The sequence below is a fragment of the Malaclemys terrapin genome, chromosome 3 (genome assembly GCF_027887155.1).
Source record: "Malaclemys terrapin pileata isolate rMalTer1 chromosome 3, rMalTer1.hap1, whole genome shotgun sequence".
NCBI classification, from domain to species: Eukaryota; Metazoa; Chordata; order Testudines; family Emydidae; genus Malaclemys; species Malaclemys terrapin.
The window spans coordinates 112,610,265-112,635,600 of NC_071507.1; the positions used below are offsets into that span (position 1 = coordinate 112,610,265).

The following is a 25,336-nucleotide window of genomic DNA, read 5'->3' on the forward strand; positions in this document are numbered from 1 at the left end:
CACCCTTATTGTACTAGTCTAGGCAAACTGCCAGGCTAGGTCTAAAATCAGGATTTAGGCAATTTAACTTGAGACAAATATGTAATTATAATCCATACTATATAGTTGTGCCCAGAAATGTATTTATGCTTGAAGGGTAATTTTTTGGGGGGGGTCTACACAGTGCATTGGGCCAAATTCTGATCTTCGCTACACTGTTGTAAATCCAGAGCAACTCCACTGAAATACAAGGATATTCAACAGAATTACTCTGGATTTACACCAATATAACTGAAATCAGAATCTGGCCCACAGCATCTTATTTGCTAACATCTCATTGTAGGCTTTCACTCACAGCCATTTGTAAGGGTTACATTTTTTCACTTCAGCCATTTGCTTATTGTGCTGTAAGAGCCATGTCATGGTGGCAGCAGAATGAAAACATTGCGAAGAGATGGCTTACATACAGAGGTGACCCGCTTTACAGCTGCATGTCTTGTGCTGAAGATCAGGTGTGTGGAAGAGTTGATGCCTTAGTGTCTGGAGGGAGGATCAGGAGTAGCCGGGCATATCTTATATTTTTCACATATACATCGCAAACGTGTAATCTCTTCCTGAATTTTTATTTTGGATTAAGGGAAAATAAGAAAGAACAATAAAATGTACTCAGGTGAGAGCACGGTATGGAGCGTTCTTTAACATGCTGCCTCTAATGGAACACAAAAGGGCAGTTGCATCCAGGAGATATTCTCCTGCTAGAAATACAAGTGCTGTACATAACTACCATCATAATGCATAGCTACATACCACTTTAAAGACTACAATACAAAATCTCCCTGCACGTAGTCTAGAGAATGTCATTCATAGCAGTTGAGGGAAGCACTGAAGAGACACTTGGTCCTGGGACAAGGATACATGGGGATGACGACCAGCAATAAAACGAAGAGTTGGGTTACGCTTTTAGAGAGCAGGAAGTTTATTTTTAAAAAATGCATCAATAAACCACCCTGCTACGGTGTGATGTGTTAGTGTAAAGCATTTGGTTATTTCAGTCAAGCCACACACCAAAAAGAAAAAAAAAAAGGTTATGAAGGCAACTGTAATGTCAATATGGGGCCCCAGTTTTACCACAATGTGATATGGGATGCTGAGGCACTGGGGCCAAGCTGGAAACCTTCATTAAACAAACCAGTGGAGACCCACCGCATACAACTGGAGGGAAAAAATTGATAGATGAACCTCATTGTTTTAGGCATATTCCCTATCCCAGTCATGAGAGTACCACTAAGTTGAGCCTTCCACTGGGTTATGCTTTTCACACGCTTAGCTGAAAGAAAGCTTGCTAAGAAGAGAAGGATAGAGAAGAAGAAATTAATAGCAATCAGGCTCAGTTTGTGAACAATTATGAAACAGAAGAAAAGGCTAAAAGCCAGATTCTCTTTCATGGTCTGGAACTGCAGGGTTGGGAACTGGCTAGATCTCTCAAGCGAGGCTTTCTGCCAGTTGGAGAGGTAAATTAGGACCACAGCTAGCTAGAGTCATCTGTCATCCAGCCCTGGCATAGGGGATTTATTAGAGGGTTCTGGCTGGAACACCACTACAGTGTATCTATTCGTAGTTGGTCTCTTGGGGGCTATTGCCAATTTACAGTTTGGAAAAATGGGTGCAGCAGAGAATCTGGCCCTAAAGCTTCAATGAATAAAAAAGATACAACGAACAATGTGCTCCCTTTTACTAGCGCATTCATCATACACCTCTACCTCGATATAATGATGTCCTCAGGAGCCAAAAAAATCTTACTGCGTTATAGGTGAAACTGCGTTATATCGAACTTGCTTTGATCCACCGGAGTGCACAGCCCTGCCCTCCTAGAGCACTGCTTTACCGCGTTATATCTGAGTTCATGTTATATCGGGTTGCATTATATTGAGGTAGAGGTGTAGATTCATTTTGGGGGAGAGGATCAGAGGTGGATTATGGATTAGTGGGGCCCCTCCCTATCCCTTCCACCTGCAGTCCCCCCTCCCCCAATCCCCCAACACCCCAGCACTCCTGCTGGGGAAATGGGGTAAGGGCATTTGGGATTTATCTTTTCTGATAATAACATCACAACTTTTGATCTGTATACTGTATATGAAGGGTGGTGAGGTTTTTTTCATCAGATAAAGAGGATTACCATTTTCACTGCTGTTTCATCTCACTCTCTCTAACATGTGCCTATGGAGCACAGCTAAAGCAAGGAGAGCTCTGACACTTCCTCATGTGGTCATTGGAGCATCAGCCACTGTAACCCAGAGAGGCCCAGAAGGGTGTATAGTAGTAGCTGTGTGAGTCAATGTGGGGTATTGCTAGGGGTGTAATGGAACAGCAAGCAGCGACAGGATTCAGTTTTGCCAATAAGAAAGACAAATTGTTCTTTTATAGTGAATCAGGGTAGTGACTTTCCTGGTCTTATATATTTAGGGCCAGATTAACTGAGCGTGGCTCAGGGAGGCATAAACTATACCACCTTGCGCCAGATTGTTGTTTGTGTTGCAATAGTTTCTAAGACCATAACCATAGATGAGGACTCCATTGTGCTAAGCACTGTACAAACATGTAACAAAAAGACAGTCCCTGCCTGCAGAGTTGACAAGCTAAGTAGAATGGCCCTCTGCATCGCAGGGGGGAATTCACTGTGAGGAAGTCCTGGCAGTACTGTCATCCCCACCCTCTTTCAGTGCTGTGTGAATGAAAATGTACTTCCCTGTTCTACATGAAGAGAGAAAATACTGCTTCACCCTACTTCCCCTTGCAGTCCTGCACATGCCCCCTGTGGGGAAGTGTCTGAGGATTGCAATACTGTAATCACTGGAGAAATACAATAAGGAGCAACCTCGCCTTGCTGCCCCTGAAGGCACCCCAATAAGATGAGGGTGTTACTGGGAATAGAATGGTTTCTTTGGGTATGTTTTCACTGCAAAGTTCACCCAAGCTCTTACTCAGGTGTTACCCATAAACCGTGTCCCATCCACACATAAAACCCTCTTGGCTGAGTTTGGTGGTGCTTTCATTCCAGGCTAGCTGGCATGGCTGGGGTTATAGGTAAGGCTAAAGCCTGCGTGAGGCTGTCACGCTGGCTGGTAACCCATGCACTTGACAGTGAGGATGCAGGCTGAAGTACACAAGTACTCTTTGTCCTCCAGTGCCTTCCCCCAATTCTACCCCTCCCCCCATATGCCCAGAAAGAAAAGACAGTTTCCCATATTTCACTGAGCAAGAACCATAGAATGGCTAAGCCTGCAGCAGCACAAAGAACCATGGGATATGCCCTCAGAAGTCCTAGTGACACATATGGGTGAGTGCAGCATCAGTGAGGACACAGTAACACAGGCAGGGCTTTGCTCACACCCAGGCCAGATCCTCATACCTAGTAGCCCATCACTCAAGTTAACTCTCCAGTGAAGAGACATCCTTCATGCCTTGAACCAAGATGCATGTAGATGGAGAAAGAGTTATTTCCTCTGCTCTCCCAATATGTGCTAAAGGATGTAGGGAGAGCTCTTTATCTGGACACTCCTCAGCTCCTGGAAATGATTTTGGGAGACAGCTCACCCTGCCTCAGTGGGCTTTCATATTCCCAGGGAGAAGTGTAGGGGAAGCTTTGTTTCTAAGGGAACGTTGAATATAGCCTTAATTATGGAGATGCTGCCACTTCTCCAGTGTATCTTATTTTAGCTTTCACTTTTTTTCTCTTAGGGCTCAATACTGCAATCACCTACTACCAAGTATAGTGCTTATTACCAAGAGGAGCCCCACAGGTTTTAAAGGGACTACTCGTGGTAGGGCATGGTTTTGTCACTGAGTTCTTAAACTATGACACCTTGAGACTGCAGCCTATCTATGAGTTCACAACCCAACCCTGTACTGAGTAAGAGGTGTTTATTAGCCCAGGATATGGTTATGACTTGGATGCAACCTTGAGTCACTATTAAGAGAATGAGATTGCTAATAGGTTGTATTTTTGATATAGCTGTGAAGTTGAGATGGTCATTCCCTACAGGGCTGGCTCTAACTTTTTTGCTGCCTCAAGCAGCAAAAAAAAGCGCCGCACCGCCGGAGCGCGCCCTCTCCCCCCCCGCGGAATGTCGCGCCGCGCTGCCCCTCACCACGCCAAGATTGGCCGCCCCTTACCAGGTGCCACCCCAAGCATGTGCTTGGTTGCCTGGTGCCTGGAGCCGGCCCTGATTCCCTATGTGGTGGCCACTAGGTTGATGAGTTCTGCAGGCAGTGGTAAAAATCAGAGTACAGAGATTTGTGTCCTGCACAGCTATTGAAATTTACTGTACAATTGTGGGTCCAGATTGTACAATATTCCTACTCTCTGACTGGCTGAGACCGTTCTGTTTCAAAGTAAAAAGATTGAAGGGCTGATCTTTTTGGGCACTTTTCTCTTCATAACAGTACGTTGAAATGCTATTGGGAACTACATGGAGTACATGCACAGATGCAACTGATCCAAAGTGCAGTGAAGTCAAAAGAAAGATTTCCCTTGACTTCAATAGTCTTTGCATCAGGCCCATGGAGAGGAAACTCCATTGTTTGTAATATTATGTATCCTATAGGAAATACTGGGATCCTATCCCATATAGCTTATTGTATATTCCCTAAATCCCAATAGGGTAAACTTTGATCTTAGATTGATTTTGATCTTTATGTGTGAAATAATACCCAAGGGAAAAAAAACTAGGTAGAAAACCTGACGGCAGGGTCTGTAATACTGAGAGGGAGAATAAAAACCAAGAAGCTGCGGAAGATCATGTAAATTTCACATAACTGGTTTAAATGGCTTTTAGTGTCTATGCAGAAGGAAATCATCCAAGAAAAGCAATAGGGGTATTTTAAATCATGCTTAAAACTTGTGCACCGTCTTTCTTTCCTTTTGTCTCTTCTAAGGCTCCATTTATGAAATGTTTGGAAATGAATGCTGCCTGCCAACCGGAGAATTGATTAAAATTACTGGGTTCAAAATTAATAAGATCATTGCAAGCATCTGCGAGAGTAATGAAGACAGCCAGTGCTCAGCCAGAATTGAATTGCCTCTGAATTTTCCAGGTACAGTATTTCATGAATATGTTACTGAAGTTTTATAAACTCCATTATCACCTTTATCGGTTCTATTGTTTCATATGATGTTACATGACTGATGTCTGTTGAGGTACCCACTAGGACGCCAAAAAATACAGTCGTAATAGATGGCACTAGATAAAAGGAACTAATTTCTAAATTTTACCTTGCATGACTCTCTCATGCCTGCATAAGAAATACTATTATTATTAAAAGTGGAGCTGGTAACACTGCTTATACCTAAGGTTGTCCACCAGAAGACTCATTATGATACTCTGTTTTCAGTTACTTATGACTCTGCCAGACTTCAACTGTTTGGGCTGAAATTTTCCACGCCAGGTGTCTTCTTCAGGCTAATATTTATTTATTTATTTTTAATGTCTGCAAAAATGGTTGAGCCATTTCTGAGAATGAGATTAGGGGAAAATACAGTGTTTTGCCACTGTTAAAAAAAATTCTTACTGCTGTTTGGCTGAGCAGTTCTGGTGTCTGTGCTTTGGATCAGGGACTTGAAATGTGGCAGACGTGGCCCTTGCATCAAGGATGGATCTTGTGCTGCTTCTGTGGGGAGAAAACACCAACATTTGGCCAGCTCACATATGCTCAGAAGAGCCCTGTTAGAGTTTGGCAGCTGCCAGGGCCGGCTCCAGCTTTTTTGCCAACCCAAGCAGTGAACCGGGAAAAAAAAAAAAAAAAGATAAAAGAAAAAAAGATAAACCCGATCGGCGGCACTTCGACGGCAGCTCAATCGTGCTGCTTCATTCTTCGGTGGTAATTTGGTGGCGGGTCCTTTGCTCCCTCTCTTCCTCTTCGGTGGCACTTCAGCGGCAGCTCAAAGAGGAAGAGAGGGACTGAGGGACCCGCTGCCGAATCGCCACCGAAGACCCGGATGTGCCGCCCCAAGCACCTGCTTCCTTCTCTGGTGCCTGGAGCCAGCCCTGGCAGCTGCATTTCCCAAAGATTCTATCTGTCGTGACCATGTTCCAGCCCTTCATAGCTCCTACATGCCCATCGGACCACACACACTCCATCCCAGAGCTGCAGGAGCTCAGCAAAACTTTCTCTGCAATTGCTACTCCCAGTTGCTATGGGCCGTTCTGGTGCCAGGAACCAGAACTAGAGCAGAAGCGGTAGCAGCGGCTAGGAGTCCTGGCCCTTTAAATCACCGCCAGAGCCCCGGCTGCCGCTGCTACCACAGGGGCTCCGGCAGCCAGGCTCAGGCGGCAATTTAAAGGGCCTGGGTCTCTGGCTGCTGCGGGGAGCCCCGGACCCTTTAAATCTCTGCCCAAGCCCCACTGCCGGAGCTCTGTGGTAGCTGCAGTGGCTGGGGGCTCTGGCGGCAATTTAAAGGGCCCGGGGCAATAGCAGCGGCCGGAGTCCCGGGCCCTTTAAATTGCCACCCGAGCCCCACTGCCAGAGCCCCTGGGGTAGTGGCAGCGGGGCTCCAGCGGTGATTTAAAGGGACCAGGGCTCCAGGCGCTGCTACCGCAGCGGAACCCCGGGCCCTTTAAATCTCCGCCTGAGCCCTGGGGTAGTGGCGGCAGCTGGGAGCACCCGGGGCTCCGTCAGCGATTTAAAGGGCCCAGGGCTCCACTGCGGTAGCAGCAGCCAGAGCCCCTGGCCCTTTAAATTGCCCCTGAGCCCTGGGGCTTCCAGCCACCTCTGCAGCTGGTGTAGCTCCGGTGGTGATTTAAAGGGCCCCTGGGGCTCCCAGCCGCCACTACCACTGCTGGAGCCCTGGGCCTTTTAAATCTTGATTTAAAGGGCCCTGGGATGTAAAGGCCCCGCCTCTTCCGGGTGAGGCCACACCCCTTCTGGTTGAGGCCCCGCCACCCTGCTCAGGACTCCGGTGTACTGGTAAATCCTTTAAGTTACTTTCACCCCTGGGCAAGACTGATATCAGACAAGGAGATGGGGGGAAGGGCACTGAGACACACTAGGCAAGTGGACTGGGAGAGACAGAGCTTGAAAATCTTGCGCTTTTTAAGTCAGTCTCATGCTTTTGGGGGTCTGACTTGAGTTTTAAATGAATAGGGTAGTCAGTACTGGCACTGGTTGAATTCAAGGAATCAAATTTACACTTGGTGTTAGAGAGTTGCACCCTTTTACACCAGAGCTGAATTTAATCCCAGGTCTCTACTCCAGTCTTCAGGGAGATCTGAAAACTTGCTCAACCAGTCTATTTGAGAAAGGAACTCCGGTTCAGACAGGAAAGAAAATCAATTTCCATTGGAAACATAAATCCATTATGTTGAGTCTTGTGAGACTGAACTCATAGCTACTAACACCACTTTGCACGGTTACACCCTAGGGGGTGATGTGTTGTGCTAAACTCAGCAATGTAGAAGGTAACAATGAAGCCTCTTGTTAGTCTAAGAGAGAACATGCATTATATACATACATTTGGGATCTCTTCTGGTGTACATTGTACTGAAAGTTTGGTCATTAGTCTAATTTTTTTCTTATCTAAAGAAAGATTTTATTGTAAAACACCAAACAGTCCCACTCATGACAATTATTGTTTGACTATACAATTTTTCCTTTTCTAAAATTCTAGTCTGAATGAAATTACCTTAAATGCTCTTGACTTACTCTCCCTCACAGCACATAAAAGTCTATGCTGTATTTGAGTTACAATTCCTTTTTAAAACTCTATCGTTGGCTTATTTTGGAAGAAACATTATTTAGTTCACCAGAACTCTCGTGCTGTGTTTCTAGCATTCGTCTGGCTCCCCATGGAAAAGAGCAAACTTTTTGTAATGTTCTTTTCAAGTGCCATTCATTGTGAATTATCATTTGCACCCAATGAGCCTCCTATCCTCTCGCTTTGTGCTGGTGTAAATGAGGAGTAACTCCATCCAAGTTAAGAGAATTAGACTGGTAAAAAATTGATGCATTTGAGAGACGAATTAGGCCCATTGGCTTTAAACAATTTTTGCTCTTTTTCTTTGTGAACATTTCTAGTGTTTGCCTGCAGAACTCACTAGAACTCCTTATTTCTTTTCCTGGAAAATCTGATTCCTGATAAAGGCCTAATCTGACCCTGGTATTAGCAAAAACTACTGAAAACATGAGTTCATATCTGTTATTTCATTTTATCCTCATTCTAATTTGTTCGTTCATGCTTCAGAGGATCAGTCTATTCTTTCTGTGCTCGCACACTGTTACGTTAGTCACTTGAATAGCTACATCCAGCAAATATTTCTGAGCTACTCTTTTCATCATGAACAACTTGGTAAAGTCTGACAGATTTCATGACACCTGAACTTGGTCCTACTGTTAATGTTTTCTTTGTGCTCTTTGGTCTGCATAAATATTTGTAGATTCTCTGACTGCTCACAAGACCTGTAATAGTTTCCTTTAATAATAATCATGATTAGCATTCTCACAAAAATAGGTTAGCATTGTTATCCCCTTTTAGGTAAGGGGCAACTGAGGTACGTAGGGATGTTATTTGCCAAACATAATACAGCATATCAATGGTAGAATTGGGATTAGAATCCCCAAGTCTAATTCTGGTTTCACTTATAATAGAGAAATGCCGCTGAGATGTGTGGAGGGCCTTGACCAATAAATTTGCAAATACATTCTAAACTTGTACTTTCCATTGCTTGTAACTTTCTCTCAGCTCCAAAAGTTCCCTTCTGGGAAATGTACATGCCTTGATTTCTGCCAAAATGTGATTATATTTAGAAAGTCTCAGTGAAGTTGATCCAGCCATTTTTTATTACACGGATGGAAAAAAAATATCTTTTGACACTTTTTTGCACTCAGCCTCCATGTCTGAAGTTTAGAAACTTAACTTTGTCATATGTCTCTTTCTCATGAGGAATTGTTGATATGTTAAGAATGAAAAACATCTGGATTGTAATTTATAATTATTTTAATAAGGTTCTGGATAGCCATGGATAACAGATTTTAAAAAAATCTTGCTTTTTACAGATTTAAAAAAAAATCCTGGTAAAAAAAATGCACAAATATATTAGAGCAAGCAAAGCATTATGAGAAATCATCAGTGTGTACAACACCAGCTAGAGAAGGATTACTGCTGTTTTCATTCTTCACACCAGAATAATTTTTTAAATATTTACCTCTTATCTGTAGAGAGAGAAACATATGGAACTTTACATACTCATAAACACAAGCAGGTGGTTACTAGGTACATTTAATTCATGGGCATAATCAGTATAGGAGCAACATGCACAAGTCCACATGGTTCTTTAGCTGTCTGCTCGAGCATGCTGTTACCAAAATTAAAAAAAACATCAGAATGAAAGATAAAGATTTTTCTCCTTCCAACCCTGACAGAGCATGAACCCAAGGGGATAATCGGATCTTTAGTTTTGTATGATTAAAGTGTATTAATTACTGTTTCATATGAAACCTGCTTTCTGACATGAGGATATTCATCAGTTTCATGGTACCAAAACTGAATTCCAGATGGCTCATCAGTCCCAGGAAATTTAACATAGCACTAAGTTCAGTCTCAGATTGATGGATGGGAAAGGGATCTCCTTATCTATAGTGAATATCCTTTCCCACTCCCTATACATTACCAAGGAATTCCCAGCCAGAGATGACGTTTAATCCTAGTTCATAAAGATACTCCTGAAGAGCATAGCTTTTGCCTTTGGAATACAACATATTGAAATAGCTTGTATTTTTTCAACAACTTTTCATAGGAACGATATCCCTGTTCCCCTCAACCCCAACATTTTCAGGGGGATAATGCCCCTCTTGCTCCTGCAGCCTACTTGGCTGGAACATTGGCTGGATAATAGTGTTGTTTTTGTAAGTTACTCACTCATCAGGATCACATCCCTGCAAACACGATATTTTTTTGACATACTATATGGAGATCTGCTTACTTGTAACTTCTTTAAATGCATGTCAATGGTGCCATAAATTCTAGTGACCTTTATTAAACCCTTCGCTATGTCACATGGTACTGAAATTAAGGGTCAGACCTTTGAAACCCCTTTCTGCTGCTCAGACACTGCAAGGCAACTGGAAAGCTACCCTAATGAGCAACTGTGGATTCGCCTTACCTAGGGGAATCCCCCTCAAGCACAGCCCTTCCTTAATGTTAAAACCAAGGTTTAATTACTATTAACTGACCCAATGCTGAACCCCATTTTTCTTGGTCTGCACTGACAACTAAGTTGTGGTCAGCATTGTTAGCTAACTCAATTACTCACAACCATGTTCAAACATAGCCACGTTCTGTAGTGTACACAAGGTCCATATCTTAGCCATCTTAGCCACACCAACCATGCTGCTTAACCATGTTGGAATGAGGGCATTCTGGGAAAAACTGACAGCTTTCCCACAGCGCTTCAGCCATGGACAGAGTGCCCAGAGGAGATGTACACACAGAGGCACAGGAGGCAGTGAAATCTGGAATGTTTTAGTACACTGACAGCTGTGAAGACCTAGGATTCTAAAACCAGTTATACAGTCACTGTTAACGATTCCATCTCTACATTAAACCAGACAGCTCCTTACCATGCAGATTTCTGGCAAGGACACACTTTTGTTAGTTACCATAGGTGCTACTGGAGTATTAATCATGTTGTATGTGGATACAATCCATGCTTAGAGCCAACCATGCTCCTAACTGGTTATAAACTCAGTTACAAGCTGTAGTGTACACAGGATCTTAGTGAAGCTCCCTTTAGAGTGAAAGGCAATAACTGCTATACACACATTGCAATGTGAAGATTGCAGTTTGTCATAGTGAAGCAATGATCACACTGAAGTGATTTTGCGACAGAAAGGACTTCACGTTTACGCTAGATCTTTGGCTGAGCACACAAGGCTGTAATTGGCTCATTACCCCCACCTGGCTGTGTGAACTGACTGCATGCTAAGCCTGACTTTGGAGAGTAGCCACCTGGTGCTTTCAAGAGGATGGGCACAGAGATTAGGCAGGGGGGACAATAGCACCTCTTGTGTGGAAGGGAGGTGCAGAATCACTCAGGAGGTGGGGAACTCATGGAAATGCACTCCTCACTGTGCCAAGCTGCCTTGTCTGACTCCCTGTCCCTTTTTCTCCATAGCTGGGACAGTGGGCATTTCATCTTAACCATGGGATTGAAATACCTCTTGTGTGGTCCCAACGGGAAGTGGGAAGAGATGGGCTGAGGAAGGCTTGTGAGCTGAGCTTTTGGTCTGGTTGGTTGTGTTTTTTGTGGGGAGGAAAGAGCCTTGCTACCTTATTGGGGGAGGACGGCCTGATTCTGAGGATGCACATTTGCTTGCAATTACCACTTAATTTGGACTGATGCATATTTTGCAGCCACAACCTATGTGTTTGCTTTTGAAAATTTGGCCTAGAATGACCTATTAAACTTGGTTATAGTTTCTGGGAAATTGGCCTTTTGCTATGGCTGGCCAAAAAAACTGCAGTATAACTATTTCAGTGTCTGTATGAGGCAATGTTATCACTGCTGAATCTTGTGAAAAGATAGCTTAATCACACAGCTCAACGAAACCCCACTGTTAAGTTCTCTAAACTGTCCGTTTCATCTAGGAAAACACTCAAATATATAAATGTACATGTTTTTCTTGCTGTATGGACTTCTAATAAGACAGCTCCCAAGGGCATGATTAACATGAATTAATAGTGCCCGTAGGGATTAGAGAAGCACATATGCAGCCTCTGCCTTGTAATACTTCAGAGTTGCAATTACCTCATGATAAACCATGCTGCTCTAGTGCCTAAATACTGGTGTCATCCATCTGGTGACCTATACTATTAATCATGCTAAGGCACATTCTTCTCCCTTGCTCTTATAATCCAGTGGTTGGGTTGGTTGTTTTAATATAGATCGATATTTACTCTATAAATCACTGAACTGCATGAAAAAGGATAATTAGTGTGAACATTTAGGGCGGGAGGCAAAACAATTTGCCTTTTTGGAGTAGCAAAGAAACTGATTATTATTTTTTTATCCTGCATGTAAGAATTGGTGGAGGATGCTGGAACTAGAAGTGTCTTATCTGGGCTTGGGGAGTAAAAGTGTTGCTTCTAAACTAAGAGAAGCATCATCTACTCTTTGTGCTGTCCACCCTTCAAGCTGGCATAGAGTATGGCAAGTTCACTGATAGTACAGTTCCTAAGGTGACATGAATGTCTTGGGATCTATTCTCCGGACTTCCCATTTCCCATGGGGCCTCAGATGGGATTTGGAGGTTACACCCCCCAACCAGTTCCACAAGGGCACAAATCCTGCTTCTAAGAGAGAACACTTCATCAGAAAGTCCACAAAGTTCTCTGTTTACTTCTCACTGTAGTGCCTGAGCATTTTAATTCTCTTTTTCACTTGCTGCTAGTTTTATCATGGGAGGGTTTCTTTTGTTAACATGAAGATGTTGGTAAAAACTCTGATTTCCTATTTTAGAGGCATGTATCAAGTTTGTCATAATCCTCTGTGGTTTACACTCCAACTGTACCAGTAGCAACAAAGTGTGATATTTCAGTGATTAGCAAAGAAAAGAAAAAAACAGATGAAAGGGAATACTGCTGCTTGATTTTCACATCCAAGTTGATTTTGCAGGGTGGTCAGTTAGAAAAGTTCTCTCTCTGTGTATTTTGAACATATTTACGATGAAAGCTGTTACGAATTTAATTTACACATACGCAAAGGGTCAATACAGGAACTATGCATCATTTAAGTCCCATTTAAACTAACACATTCAGATTTAAGTGGGACTTAAGTGATGCATAGGTCTTGTGCTGGCTGGCCTTCTGCACAAGTTTGAATGTCATCCTCAGAGAATAAATAGCGAAGCTTCATGATTCTGTTTTCATAGAGCCACTTTTCTGACAATACAACCATACTTTAAATGATATTTTGTTTTTGAGGTTTTTTTAATTGGCTCCATGGGTTCATGAACTAAAAGTTGATGTGACAGTGAATGCTTGCATATTTCCCAAGTGCCCTTGTATAATACAACATTCGTGTTCTTAGGTCTTTGTAAGATTGTGGCTGATAAAACTCCATATCTCAGCATTGAAGAAATCACAAGAAAGGTTTCTATTGGGCCAACACGACTGGGCCATCCTTGCTTCTATTGCAACAAAGACATAAAATTGGCAAATTTCACCATCAAACAAGGTGAGCAGATCATGTTCAACTCCGTGGAAGAGGTCAACGGGACACTGACTGTGAACTGTGGAGTGGTAAGAGATAACCAGTCTCACTCCTTTACTTTGCCACTCTCACAAGAAGGAGAGTTCTATGAATGTGAAGATGACCATATTTACACCCTGAAAGAGATTGTTGAATGGAAAATCCCGAAAAGTAGAAACCGGATTGTGAAATTTACCAATATGTTACATACATGGGACTCCTCTAATCCACTTCCTGAGAATTTTGATGGCTGTCTGATTCTAGCACCGATCTACGAAGTACAAGGAGTGATGAAATGTAAGTAAAAATCTAAGTTAATGAGCTGTACCTCTATGCCTAGCAGCGTGTTCTAAACTGAATGCAAACTGCTCAAAATAGCTGTTACAGACAGTGCTTGTTTTGGATAGGTAGAAGATGGGTATTCCAGAACCATATTTGCTATTGCTGCTAGTTTAAAAATTAAGAAAAATTCTTCCCCTTCTTCCTTCATCTCTAATTCAAATACTGACTCCATATCTTTTTATTACAGTCTGCTTGTAGAGGAGCAGACTCTCCCCTGCGGTGCCTCCTGCTGGTCTCTTCTGGAAATTAGCTCTTCCAGCATCCTGGAGCCCCCCTTGCAGGCCGATGACCCACCTGTCCTCTGGCCCCCCGTGTCCCTCCCAGACCCCAGTGCCCTTGTATCTGGGGTGCTGCCCCCCCTGGCAGTACACCCCTCAGTACTAGGGTCTCCCCTCCCTGGGGAACCCCCACCCACTATCCCTACCTCGCTTCAGAATAAGGCCACTGCCAGTCACCAACTAGCCCCCACTCCCTGGGGCAGACTGCAGTATAGGCCACTCATCACAGGCAAGGTTGGGTTTGGACCTGCTGCCTTGGCCTACCCTTAGGCTGTCCTCTGCAACGCCCAGTACCCCTTGGCCTCCTACTAGGCCGCAGCCTGGGGCTATCCAGGCTGGAGCTCCTCAGCCTTTCCCCAGCCCTGCTCCACTACAGGTACCCTATGTCTAGCTCCCTGCAACCAGGCCCTTCTCTCCCTGAAAGCAGAGAGAGACTACTGAGCTCCTGGCTCCCAGCCTCTTATATAGGGCCAGCTGAGGCCTGACTGGAGCGTGGCCCCAGCTGCAGCCACTTCCCCTAATCAGCCAGGGTTTTACCTTGCCCAACCCCAGCCCTCTGCAGGGCTTTTCCAACCCCTCCAGGGCCAGAGCCGGTGTTCACCCCGCTACACACACCCCACCTCAAGATCCCCTCCACAGGAGTGGGGTCTATCCCTAACGCCCCAGCATTCCTCTCAGCTGGGCGCGCAGGGAGTCCCTCTCCTTGTGCACGCTCTCCAGTGCAAGGAGCAGCTTGCTCGCTTTTTCCTGAGTTTGGGTTCCCCTGGTAGCCTTTTCAGCTCCCCCATGGGATCCCAGGTTTGTCTGGGGCCTCCCTGCCCCGGACAATCTCCTTTCTAGGGCCCTGGTCATCACCACCCCCTCCTTCAGGGCAGTCTCCTCCTCTGGGGGCTAGGCCACTTTCCCCGGTGCCCCTTGTGGCAAAGGAGGCACAGCCAGTGACCACCCCTGACCACCTCAGGGCTATCTTGGGCCCTGCAAGTCCCGTGAGGGCACTCCCTCCCTTCCTGTGCCCTAGTTCCCCACAGGCCCAACACATTTGGAGTCCCCCTGTTAGCTTCAGAGGGGGCACTCGAGTCTCTCTACCATTTGTCTTTGGCATAGCCCTTCCTTCAGGGCTCCCCTGGGCCCTGAGAGTTCTGTGCGGGCACTCCCTCTTCAAGTGTCCTGGTTCCCCACAGGCCCAACAGTTCCTTGGCCTTGCCACCAGCCTCCTGCCCAAGGTGCCTGGCCCCCAATGAGGTCTTGTGCCCTCCCCTGCAGTAGCTGAAGCAGCCCCGCTTGCTGCTCGGCAAGACGGGACACACAGGCTCTCCAATAATAGTCCTTCATGGTTTCTCCTCTCTGCTCTGGACAATAGTCCACCATCCTTACCCTGGTCCCTTGGGTCAGGGGCAGACCGCTATGCCTACATTCTCCACCACGTGTAGAGGAGCAGACTCACCCCTGCGGCACCTCCTGCTGGTAATTAGCTCTTCTAGCATCCTGGAGCGCCCCTTGCAGGCCAGTGACCCGCCTGTCCTCTGGCCCTGCTGCCTTGGCCTACCCTTAGGCTGCCCTCTGCAACCCCCAGTACCCCTTGGCCTCTTACTAGGCTGCAGCCTGGGGCTATCCAGGCTGGAGCTCCCCAGCCCTGCTCCACTACAGGTACCCTATGTCTCACTCCCTGCAGCCAGGCCCTTCTCTCCCTGGACGCAGAGAGAGACTACTGCACACCTGGCTCCCAGCCTCTTATATAGGGCCAGCTGAGGCCTGATTGGGGCATGGCCCCAGCTGCAGCCACTTCCCCCAATCAGCCAGGGTTTTACCTTGCCCAGCCCCAGCCCTCTGCAGGGCTTTTCCAACCCCTCCAGGGCCGGAGTGGGTGTTCATCCCCGCTACACTGCTATTATCATTTTTACATGTACTACTACTATTAAATTATCTTTAGAGAGGAAACTTTTTTCCAAGCAGATAGAGCATAGAGCTAAGAGTTCTGGGTTCTATTCCCAGAAACTCTTATTGACTAACTGTGTTACCATGGGGCAGTCATTTAATGTATGGCTCTATTTAGCCATCTGTAAAATAGATATAAAGGTAAGTATCTATGTCACAACAGTGTTAGGAGGCTTAATTATTGTTTGTGAAGTGTGTGGAGATACTCGTGCACATGGTGCTATCTGAATACGAAGGTGGTATTATTATTATTATTATTTATTATTATTCTATTACAGAAGCCAACATAGGGCTTGTCTGCACTGCAACAATTAGCTCAAATTATTACACTTGAGTTACTCTGCCTGAGCTAGCCTATCTTGAGTGAGAGCCAAGTGACTACACTGCAACTACCCAGAGTGATAGGATTAGCAGCTGATGAGTTGTAACTTGAGCTTCTGCATCCCCACTACACTACTAGCTCCAGCATCAGCTGAAAGTGAGTTTCAACTCACCCCCTTGATGGGCCAACTAGCTTGAGTTTAAAGTAGTGGCTCTCAACCAGGGGCGCACATACCACTGGAGGCACGCAGAGGTCTTCCAGGGGGTACAACAACTCATATAGATATTTTCCTAGTTTTATAACAGGTTACATAAAAAGCACTAGCGAAGTCAGTACAAACTAAAAATTCATACAGACAAAATGAGAAAGTAAGCACTTTTTCAGTAATAGTGTGCTGTGACACTTTTGTATATATGTCTGATTTTGTAAGCAAGTAGTTTTTAAGTATGGTAAAACTTGGGGTACACAAGACAAATCAGATTCCTGACAGGGGTACAGTAGTCTGGAAAGGTAGAGAGCCACTGGTTTAAAGCACCAAATAACTTGAGCTAGAGATTTTTGTGTGCATGCAGACCGAGTTAGGAACAAAACTTGAGTTCTATCCTGAGCTAACTAAAATAAAATTAAAAAATTCACAGACTATTTTTTAAAACGCCCATGAAACAGGAAAGAATAAGTGAATCATTTCTTTAAGCACTTAAAAATTGTTGTGTATGTATATGTACGCATGTATATAATTTTTGTTTGTAAAAAGGATTGATTTTGTTCATTGCAAGATACTGGACAGTCAAGATTTTTCAGCTTTTCCATGAAGAAAATTACATTTTTAGCCCCAGACACTGCAAGGGCTTATGCACACACTTGACTTTGTTACTTTGAGTGGACTAATCATAGCAGTAAAGTTGAGCACATGTGCAAGTATTTGCCAGATTGGTGCCTATTTTCCTGCAAGGTTTTTCTGCCTTATGCCTGTATCAGAGACAGCTCCATGAAAATGGAATCATATTAGTACACTTCTACCCCGATATAATATTGTCATCGGGAGCCAAAAAATCTTACCGTGTTATAGGTGAAACCGTGTTATATTGAACTTGCTTTGATCCGTCGGAGTGCACAGCCTCCACGCGCGCCCCCCTCTCCCACCGAGCACTGCTTTACCGCGTTATATTTGAAGTTGCGTTATATCGGGGTAGAGGTGTATGTCATTCAGCAGCATGTTTTGCAAAAAACCCTTTTACAATGGATATTTCTCTTGGCTAAAACAGAGGACAAGGAAAGAAGGATGGGCAGCAATTGTTTGTGCAAGACACAAAATTTGTTAAATGATTAATTGGGGATATTCCATCAAGTCCAATATCCAGCTAATAGGCTTAATGTGTATCTTCACATGCTAAAATACTCCATTTTTCAAAACTGTGGCTGGATTCAGTGGTTTGGGCCCCAATCCTGCAATCCACGTAGCTGTATCCCAATGTCCACTTAGATCCAAACTGCAGGATCAAAGCCCTAAGTAAAAATAGTTTAGTTTCCTAAAAAACTACCAGATGGTTGTGAGATAATATGAAATATGCACTTGCCTCTCAACTCCACATCCTGATGTGTGCCTTACTTGTTTTTATTTGTAACCACATGTATGTTTTTCACAATGCGTTCAATATGTAAACAACATTAAATGTCTCCTAAATGTTGATTTTAGAAATGAATCACTCTGCACATGGTTAACTGTTTATTTGTGAACTGCAAAAAATGGATCCTCACTGTTTGTTAGAAAACAGTGAAGCTCTCTCTATAGATTTTAAATGAAGTAAGGCAAACTCAGTTCTCAATTAAAAGATCAGTGATAAGAGGGTGGTTAATTACATTTTCAGAAGCTGTGGGCAGGAGCTATACATGTGTCCATTCCCCCCGCCCCCAACAATAACTAGATTGATGTATGTAACTCCCTCCGCAGGTCACAGAAAATGTATCCATTTGTAGACTATTATTTTAATTCTCACTAGTCACCCTTAGTTTGGCAACATTTCTTCACCCTAGTCAAAATATTTGGCTCCTGAAGATGATAAGATGATGAGGGCAGAGTGTGCATACACATGCTGACCAGCTGTCATAAATTCTTATTATATAAAATGTACATTAAGTACAGAGTTTAATGAGTGAAGAATTAGTATATCATAACACATGAAGTATAAATGTAGGATCTGCTATGCAGCATGTGTATGTATGTACAATAAAAAACTTAATGGAGGTGGCCTTTAAATAATGTTCCTGTGTTAAATTACACCATCCTGAGAACTTGTTTATAATGAAAATAGCTAGGAACAAATTTTCAAATGACCCTTAATAGTATCCTCAATTTTGCACCTGTAATTACTAGCACATACAATTTTGCAAGTGCAATTATAAGACCATAGGAATTGCTGTATGGGATCAGATCATCTAGTGCAGTATCCTGTCTCTGACAGTGGCCAGTACTCGATGCTTCAGCGGAAGGAGCAAATAAGGGACAATTCTGGGATAAGCTAACCATGTACCCTGGAACATGAAGGTTTATATCTCTTCTTTTAAAAAAGCATTATTGGTTTTTATAATAGTTAGAGTAATTGTAGATGTTTTCATTATTCATATTAATGTCAACACCTTTTTTAATCCTGCTAGTTTTTGGCCTCAATGACATCTTATGGCAATGAGTTCTGTTAGTTCATTATGCACTACATTTATTCCTGTTCAATTGGTATTATTAGAGAAGGTAAACTGGGGCACTTTGAGCTTTTCTGTACATTGTTATTTTGTGTACCTCTATTGTCTCATCTCATTTATCTCCTCTTCCATTAGATGTCTAACTGCCTAATTGCTCCTGCAAATGAAATAGACATTTTAAATTATAATATTTGCATTGATAATTGGTTTACACTGGCAAAATTGTGGACACAATTGTTGTACAACATCTTAGAGGGTTTTTTAAGTTGTCTCTTGGAGTGTGTCTATTTCATTAGAACATCAGTGTGAAAACAAAAATTGACTTTTACCTTTTTCCTTTCAGTTCGAAGAGATATAGTTCATATCCTCTCTGATCTAGACATTGAAGTCATAGATGTAACAGACTCTTATGATATTAGCTGTTTCCTTCAGCCATTATCCATGGAAGATGTATTTGAAAGGACAAGCAAAGAATTTCCTATGGTTGCTGAGGTAATAGAAGGGCCCACAGGAAGACAGCAACTTTATAATTTATTATGTCCTGGGAAAGAAATAGTCATTCACAAAAAGTACCAGGCAAAAAGAATCCTTGCATCTGAGATCAGAAGTGATTCCCATAAAAGACACTTTTTAATTCCTGCCAGCTACAAAGGAAAGTTCAAAAGAAGACCTCGGGAGTTTCTAACTGCCTATGACCTGGAGATAGCAAGAAGTGACAAGGAGCAGCTTCATGTTGTAGCAACTAAAGCTTTTGATTCTCCCCATGCAGAATTGTTTTCTGTTTCTGTTGGAGACCAGTTTCTAGTTCAACAGCGCCAGACCGGAGAAGTCATATATCAGGGAAGGAAGAAAGTGATAGATGTTTTGGCCTGTGAACAAATACTAAGTGAGGCCTATAAGGAAGTGCTTCTTCCTATGTATATGGAAGGTGGCTTTGTAGAAGTGATTCATGACAAGAGACAGTACCAGCTTTCAGAGCTTTGCAAAGAGTTCCGCTTGCCCTTTAATGTCAAAGTGTCTGTGAGGGATCTCTCCATTGAGGAGGATGTCTTGGCTGCTATGCCTGGACTGCAGCTTGAAGAAGAAATCACAGACTCTTACTTGCTAATCAGCAGTGCTGGCGATCCTGCGGACAGTTGGGAAATTCCTGTGTATCGTCTAAATATGTCTGTTCAGTTGCTCAGCAAATCTGTTGCTGAAACTGTATCCTCCCCAACTAGGACCATTGTGGAAGAGATCAGTGAAGAACAATATTACATGGTGAGGAGATTTGAAAACCAAGCCCTTCACCCACCACCCAGACCTCCCAAAAAGCCAACAACACTGGAATCAAAACCTCTTCTTACTCTAGCAGAACGAAGTGTGTTGGATGCACCGCATGCTGTGAGGGTAGGACATTTCTTCTATTATATATCCTTTGGCATATGTTTGAGATATTTCACAATCTGCTTCCATTTTATGTTGGCTTGTGTTTTATGTTAAACTCATTTATCTTCATGCCGCATTTGAGATGGCAGTGAACCTCACAGGATAGACAAATGAGCTACTAGAACTTAACGTTGAAGGCTGAATCCTCCGTTGGTGTAAACTGATCTGTTGAAGATCTGGCCCCTAGAGCTTTGGAGTTGAATAATCCTTTGTTGCACTGGTGTATAAGTGAGGGGACAATTTGGGCTATTACAGCTAAATGCTTAAAAATGGGAAATACATGTTGATTCGATACATTAACAGAGAATTTGGTTCAGATAGAGATCACAGAATGTGTAAATTTCAAATAGACATTCTACAGAGATATTTTTGTTCTGAATATTTTGCATTGTATCCAAATATTAAATAGATTTTTGAATGGAAAGTATTGATTTTCATAAAGCTACTGAAGTTTCAAGATTTCACCAAAGCAAAGAGCACATACAAAAGTGCCCATTATAGCTGGACAAGTACGGGAGTATTTTTAGTAGCAGTTAACCATAACAATTGTGCTTGTCATTGGTTTTCTTCTATATGTTGAAAGAGCTATATATAGAAAGGTGACTTGATGAGGACTCAGCAGGGATACAAATACAGGGCCTGCTCAGACTATGTGTGTATCTCTAGTCACAGCTCCCATTCCCCTCTCACTTTCCTGTTCAAATACAAATCCACCAAAAGAAAAAAAAAGAGACTAATTTAACATTCATTATTAATGCAGTTGAGTCTCCAGAATGTGACTAGTTCCATCTTGGTGACTATGATCCACTTGGAACGCAAGCAGGAATTGATGTTTACATTTTTTTTTTAAATAAGGGCCATATTGTGCCTTTTGCATCCACGTTTGGAGGGGAACATCTTTGCGCCTCTCCCCTCATGTGCTGAATGTTATTCACCTCTGTGGCAGCATTTTCTGTCTCTGTTCCTAGGACAGAGAGTTTTCCATGGGCCTGAGGATCCATGCAGAAGTAGCAAGCAGGCCCAGGGAGAAGTGGATGTGGGGGAAGATACATATTGTTTTGATACCAGTCCTGTGGAATCCTTCAGATACAATATTAAATTAAGAGGCTATGCTGATTTCCTCTGTCTTCCCTCCAAGCTGGTGAAGCCCTTCACTGACCCTTTTTTGGGGGAGAGCTGGGGGGTCGAGATTGAGGGGGAGCTCACAACCAGCTGCTGGCGGGGGGAGAGGGGGGGAATTCCTAATAGCAAGGACCTATTAAGCCATGCTGCCAGCTAGTGGGGACATATAGAGGCATGGGTTCCAGAATTGGTAGAGAGGCCTGAGGCCTGTGTGATGTTGTGGTCTGAGGTACTGGATGGGAACCCAAGAACTCTTCCCAAGGTCTATTTCATAGGCAACTAAACCACCAGTCGGAAGGAGGCAGACTGCCCACTGGTATCAGTGGGTATGTGTGTGAGAACTATGAGCTGGTATCTGACTCTGTATTAGTATTGTGCAAAAGATGTTATTTTACTGCAGCTAGGAGGGGGCAGTTAGAATAACAGAGATACATTATGGTTCATTTGTACATTTGTGAGCGATTGCAACTGTAGACTTCAAATACTTGGATACAGAAACACATTTAAGCAAATGACATTTTTATGAAAGCTTGCAATAAATAAATAATAAATTAGAGTCAAAATGTTACCTCTATACAGATTTGTAAATTCTCTTTTCCTGGAAAGGTGAAACAAGTAGCTATCCCTTATTCATAAGATTAAACCCCCAAGCTCTAATATAATAGATTTAGAGTCAAACAGAATGTATTATCTCTCCAACCTGAACAGAGAGAGGCCTTTGAGAATACCTGAATCTGCACTGATGTTTTCCTGCTTTTGCCCATGTGATGATTATAGTGGTGGTGGCGGGGTAGGGGAGGGGAGGGAGGCTACAATTTTCTTCTGAACATACCTGCTAACTCTGAAGGTTCAGAAATTTGCCTAAATGATAAATGGTCTAATCTGCATATTTTATGACTGTGCATTGCCTCATTTGCATAAATGACTGCAAACATCCAAATGAGCAGAACATAAATCCAAGAAGGTTGATGCCTGGAATGAACTTTAGGATCATAGGAATTACTTTGCTCCTAGCTGGCTCTGGCATCTCTCCAGCTGATATTCAACTAACTCTGGCATCTCCTGGGGGCTCTGCCCCTGGTTGCTCCTTGTCCTGATCTGGGTGAAAGGCTGTATTTTGGTCGGTGGCCCTGGGGCTAGGTGCTGCTGCCTTGCAAGGGAGATCTGGTTGCTTCCTGCCATCAGCTGGTCAGGCTCTGGTTGGGCTGATAGCCCCTCGCTGGGAATTCACTTTGATTGCTCCTTTACTCTTATTCCCTGGCAGGAGGGAAATGGAGGAGACTCTAACTGCATCTGCCTGCTGCTTCCTGACTGGGGTGGAATCATAGAATCACAGAAATATAGGGATTGAAGGGACCTCGAGAGGTCCTCTAGTCCAGTGAAAAGAGAGGCTTACAAGAGGCCAAAATCTATAGCTATAGTAAAATACTCTATCGCGGGAAAACCATCCTTCCGCAATAGACATGGAATTATGTACTAAAATAAAAAAAAGGAAAAGAATGATAAAAATACAAGATATAGCAAATCAATATATATGTGATAAGTGTGGACATTACTGTCAAATGTATATTGATGGCTCCAAAGAGGAAGCAACAGGTAGAGTGGGAACAGCTTTCTGTGTGCCCGCATTTGGACTCAAGAAAGCCAGAGGGCTAATTAACATTATCTCTGTCTTTATGGCTGAGCTAACACTAAGTTGGGCCTAGGATGTTGGCCAGCTGCCTTTCTGTCGGATTCCTTATCAGGATTGCAGGCACTATACAATGGCAAGTCTGACAGCAGAAATAGGGTGACCAGTAGAAAGTGTGAAAAATTGGGATGGGATAGGAGATAATAGGTGCCTATATTTAAAAAAAAAAAAAAAAAAAGCCCCTAATATTGGGACTGTCTCTATAAAATCAGGACATCTGGTTACCCTAAGCAGAAATGATATACTTAATGAAATATTGCAGCTAACAAACAAATTGGTGCAATGTGATGTGACTGTAGTAATAGCATGGATCCTGGCACGTTTAGGGATTGCTGGCAACGCATAGGCAAACACAGAGGCAAAAAATGCTATTGAGCATGAACAAGTTGACCTAGAGATCCCATTAAGCAAATTGAATTTACACACTTAATCAAAAATGAGATAAGGAAGGAATGGCAGGAACTTGTGGCCACCTGAAACGAAGGCGGGCCCAATAGTTGAAAATGTTTATTTAATCCAAAGACCTGAGAGGAAGAGTGAAGTGGCTCTATTCAGAATTTTAACAGGTCATTGTGGATTAAATAGTAATCTATTTCTAACAAACAAATTTAAGGATGGATTTAAGGTCTGAGAAACAATAAATCATCTCTCATGGATCTGTAAAGACTGTACCAGTAAAAGGAGATATTTATATGGAAAACTCAGAAACCTTGGAGTAATAAAATTCTCTTTGCAACACCTGTACAGAATGCCAGGAAAATGGGGCCCAATTAAAAAAGCTATTCTGCAATTTTTAATCGTCCTGGGAAAGGTGACAGACTTTGTCATAACCTGTCTATGAAATCCTGTGGAGAGCAGTCATAGACTCAGAAAGTGAGCCTGCTGTGCCACAGAACCGAAGGAGAAGGGGCCTGGCTGGGGCAGCTAGTGGAGAGAGGAGGTGGTGGCTGAGGATGGTGGAGAGAGAAGGCTGGCTGGCAGGCAGTTGAGGAGGAGGCAAAGTGGAGGACTACAGCTGGCCCCCAGGTGAAATGAGGTTGAACATTGAACCTGACAATGGAGGTCGGTGGGGAAAAAGAGAAAATTGTCTTGGATTATGAAGGAGAAAAAGCAGGGGATGAGGGATCGTCTCAGATCAGGAAAAATTAAAAAAAAAAATCAGGTTTGAAGAATAAGGAATTCATAGAAATGAAAGAAAAAAACAGGATAGAAGTCAGCATTTTATAATTGTCAGATCAGAGATCGAAGATGTTAACCCCCTGAAAATGGCAGAATGAATGACACCAACACTTCGCTGTATCCAAAGAGTTAAAAGAATTGCTGGGTGGCGATCTATTGATAGAGTGTACGCATAAAGAGCAAGCTGAAAATCTTCTAAAAACTGTAACCTTCGGGAAAATGAAAGTTACTTCTCAACGGCCTAAATTCCTGATTGAAGTAAGAAGGGTTATGTTTGAAATGCTACAAGGATTATTTGAGGAGGATATCTAAAAGAGTATAGGTGAAGATAAAGTATTGTTTGATAAATGGCTACTTTGTAAGGGGTGGGGAAATGCCATCTACGACTGTACATATAACACTTAAAGGTAGGACACTTCCCAGTAGGATCCAAATGGATTATCAATCTTTTGGGGTTAAACCACATATTCCTACTCAGTGGCGTAGCCAGCTTTTAAGAGGAGGGGGAGCAAACCTAAAAAAGGTGCCCCCCCCTTGGCTCCTCCTCTGGCTGCACCGCTGACCGCCCCTCCCCCCCCCGCTCCTCCGGCCACCATGCTGCGCCCCCCCGCTCCTCCAGCCGCGCCCCCCCCCCCGCTCCTTCGGCCGTGCTGCGGGTGGCCAGCCTGTGCCCCCCCCCTCCTTTGGCCGCAGCTGCGGGGCCGGGCCGCATGCTGCGCCCCTCTGCTCCTTCGGCCGTGCGCCTGCTGCCCCCCCCCCGTGGCTGCCGGCTGTGCTGCGGGTGGCCAGCCTGCGACCCCCCTTGCTCCTCTGGCCAGCGGCCGCCTTTGGGAAAAGGGGTGAGGGGAAGCGGCTGCTTCCCCTGCACCCCACTAGCTACGCTACTGTCCTACTCCCCGCACCTCTGGTGAGGTGCTTCAATTGTCAAAGGTTTGGATGTATGCCAGCCATTTGTAAGGGAACAATGTGGTGCAGTAAGTGTGGAGGAAATAACTCCCATGACAAGTGAGTAGAAGGAACAGAACCTAAATGCAGCACTTGTGGGGGAAAGCACAGTGCAGCAATAAAGGATGTGTGGCAGGAGAACAAGCTAGAGAAAAATGAAACCTGTTCACAAAGTATC

General features: G+C 43.7%; 1 protein-coding gene across 1 annotated transcript in view; it reads left to right on the forward strand.

The window, feature by feature from the left end:
* THEMIS (thymocyte selection associated) overlaps nt 1-25,336 on the forward strand; it is a 103,864-nt gene that overhangs the window by 13,619 nt on the left and 64,909 nt on the right. Inside the window, exons 2-4 of the mRNA XM_054023487.1 lie at nt 4,915-5,073; nt 13,059-13,517; nt 19,138-20,183. Coding sequence (XP_053879462.1) covers nt 4,915-5,073; nt 13,059-13,517; nt 19,138-20,183 — 1,664 coding nt within the window. The remainder of the gene's footprint in view (nt 1-4,914; nt 5,074-13,058; nt 13,518-19,137; nt 20,184-25,336) is intronic.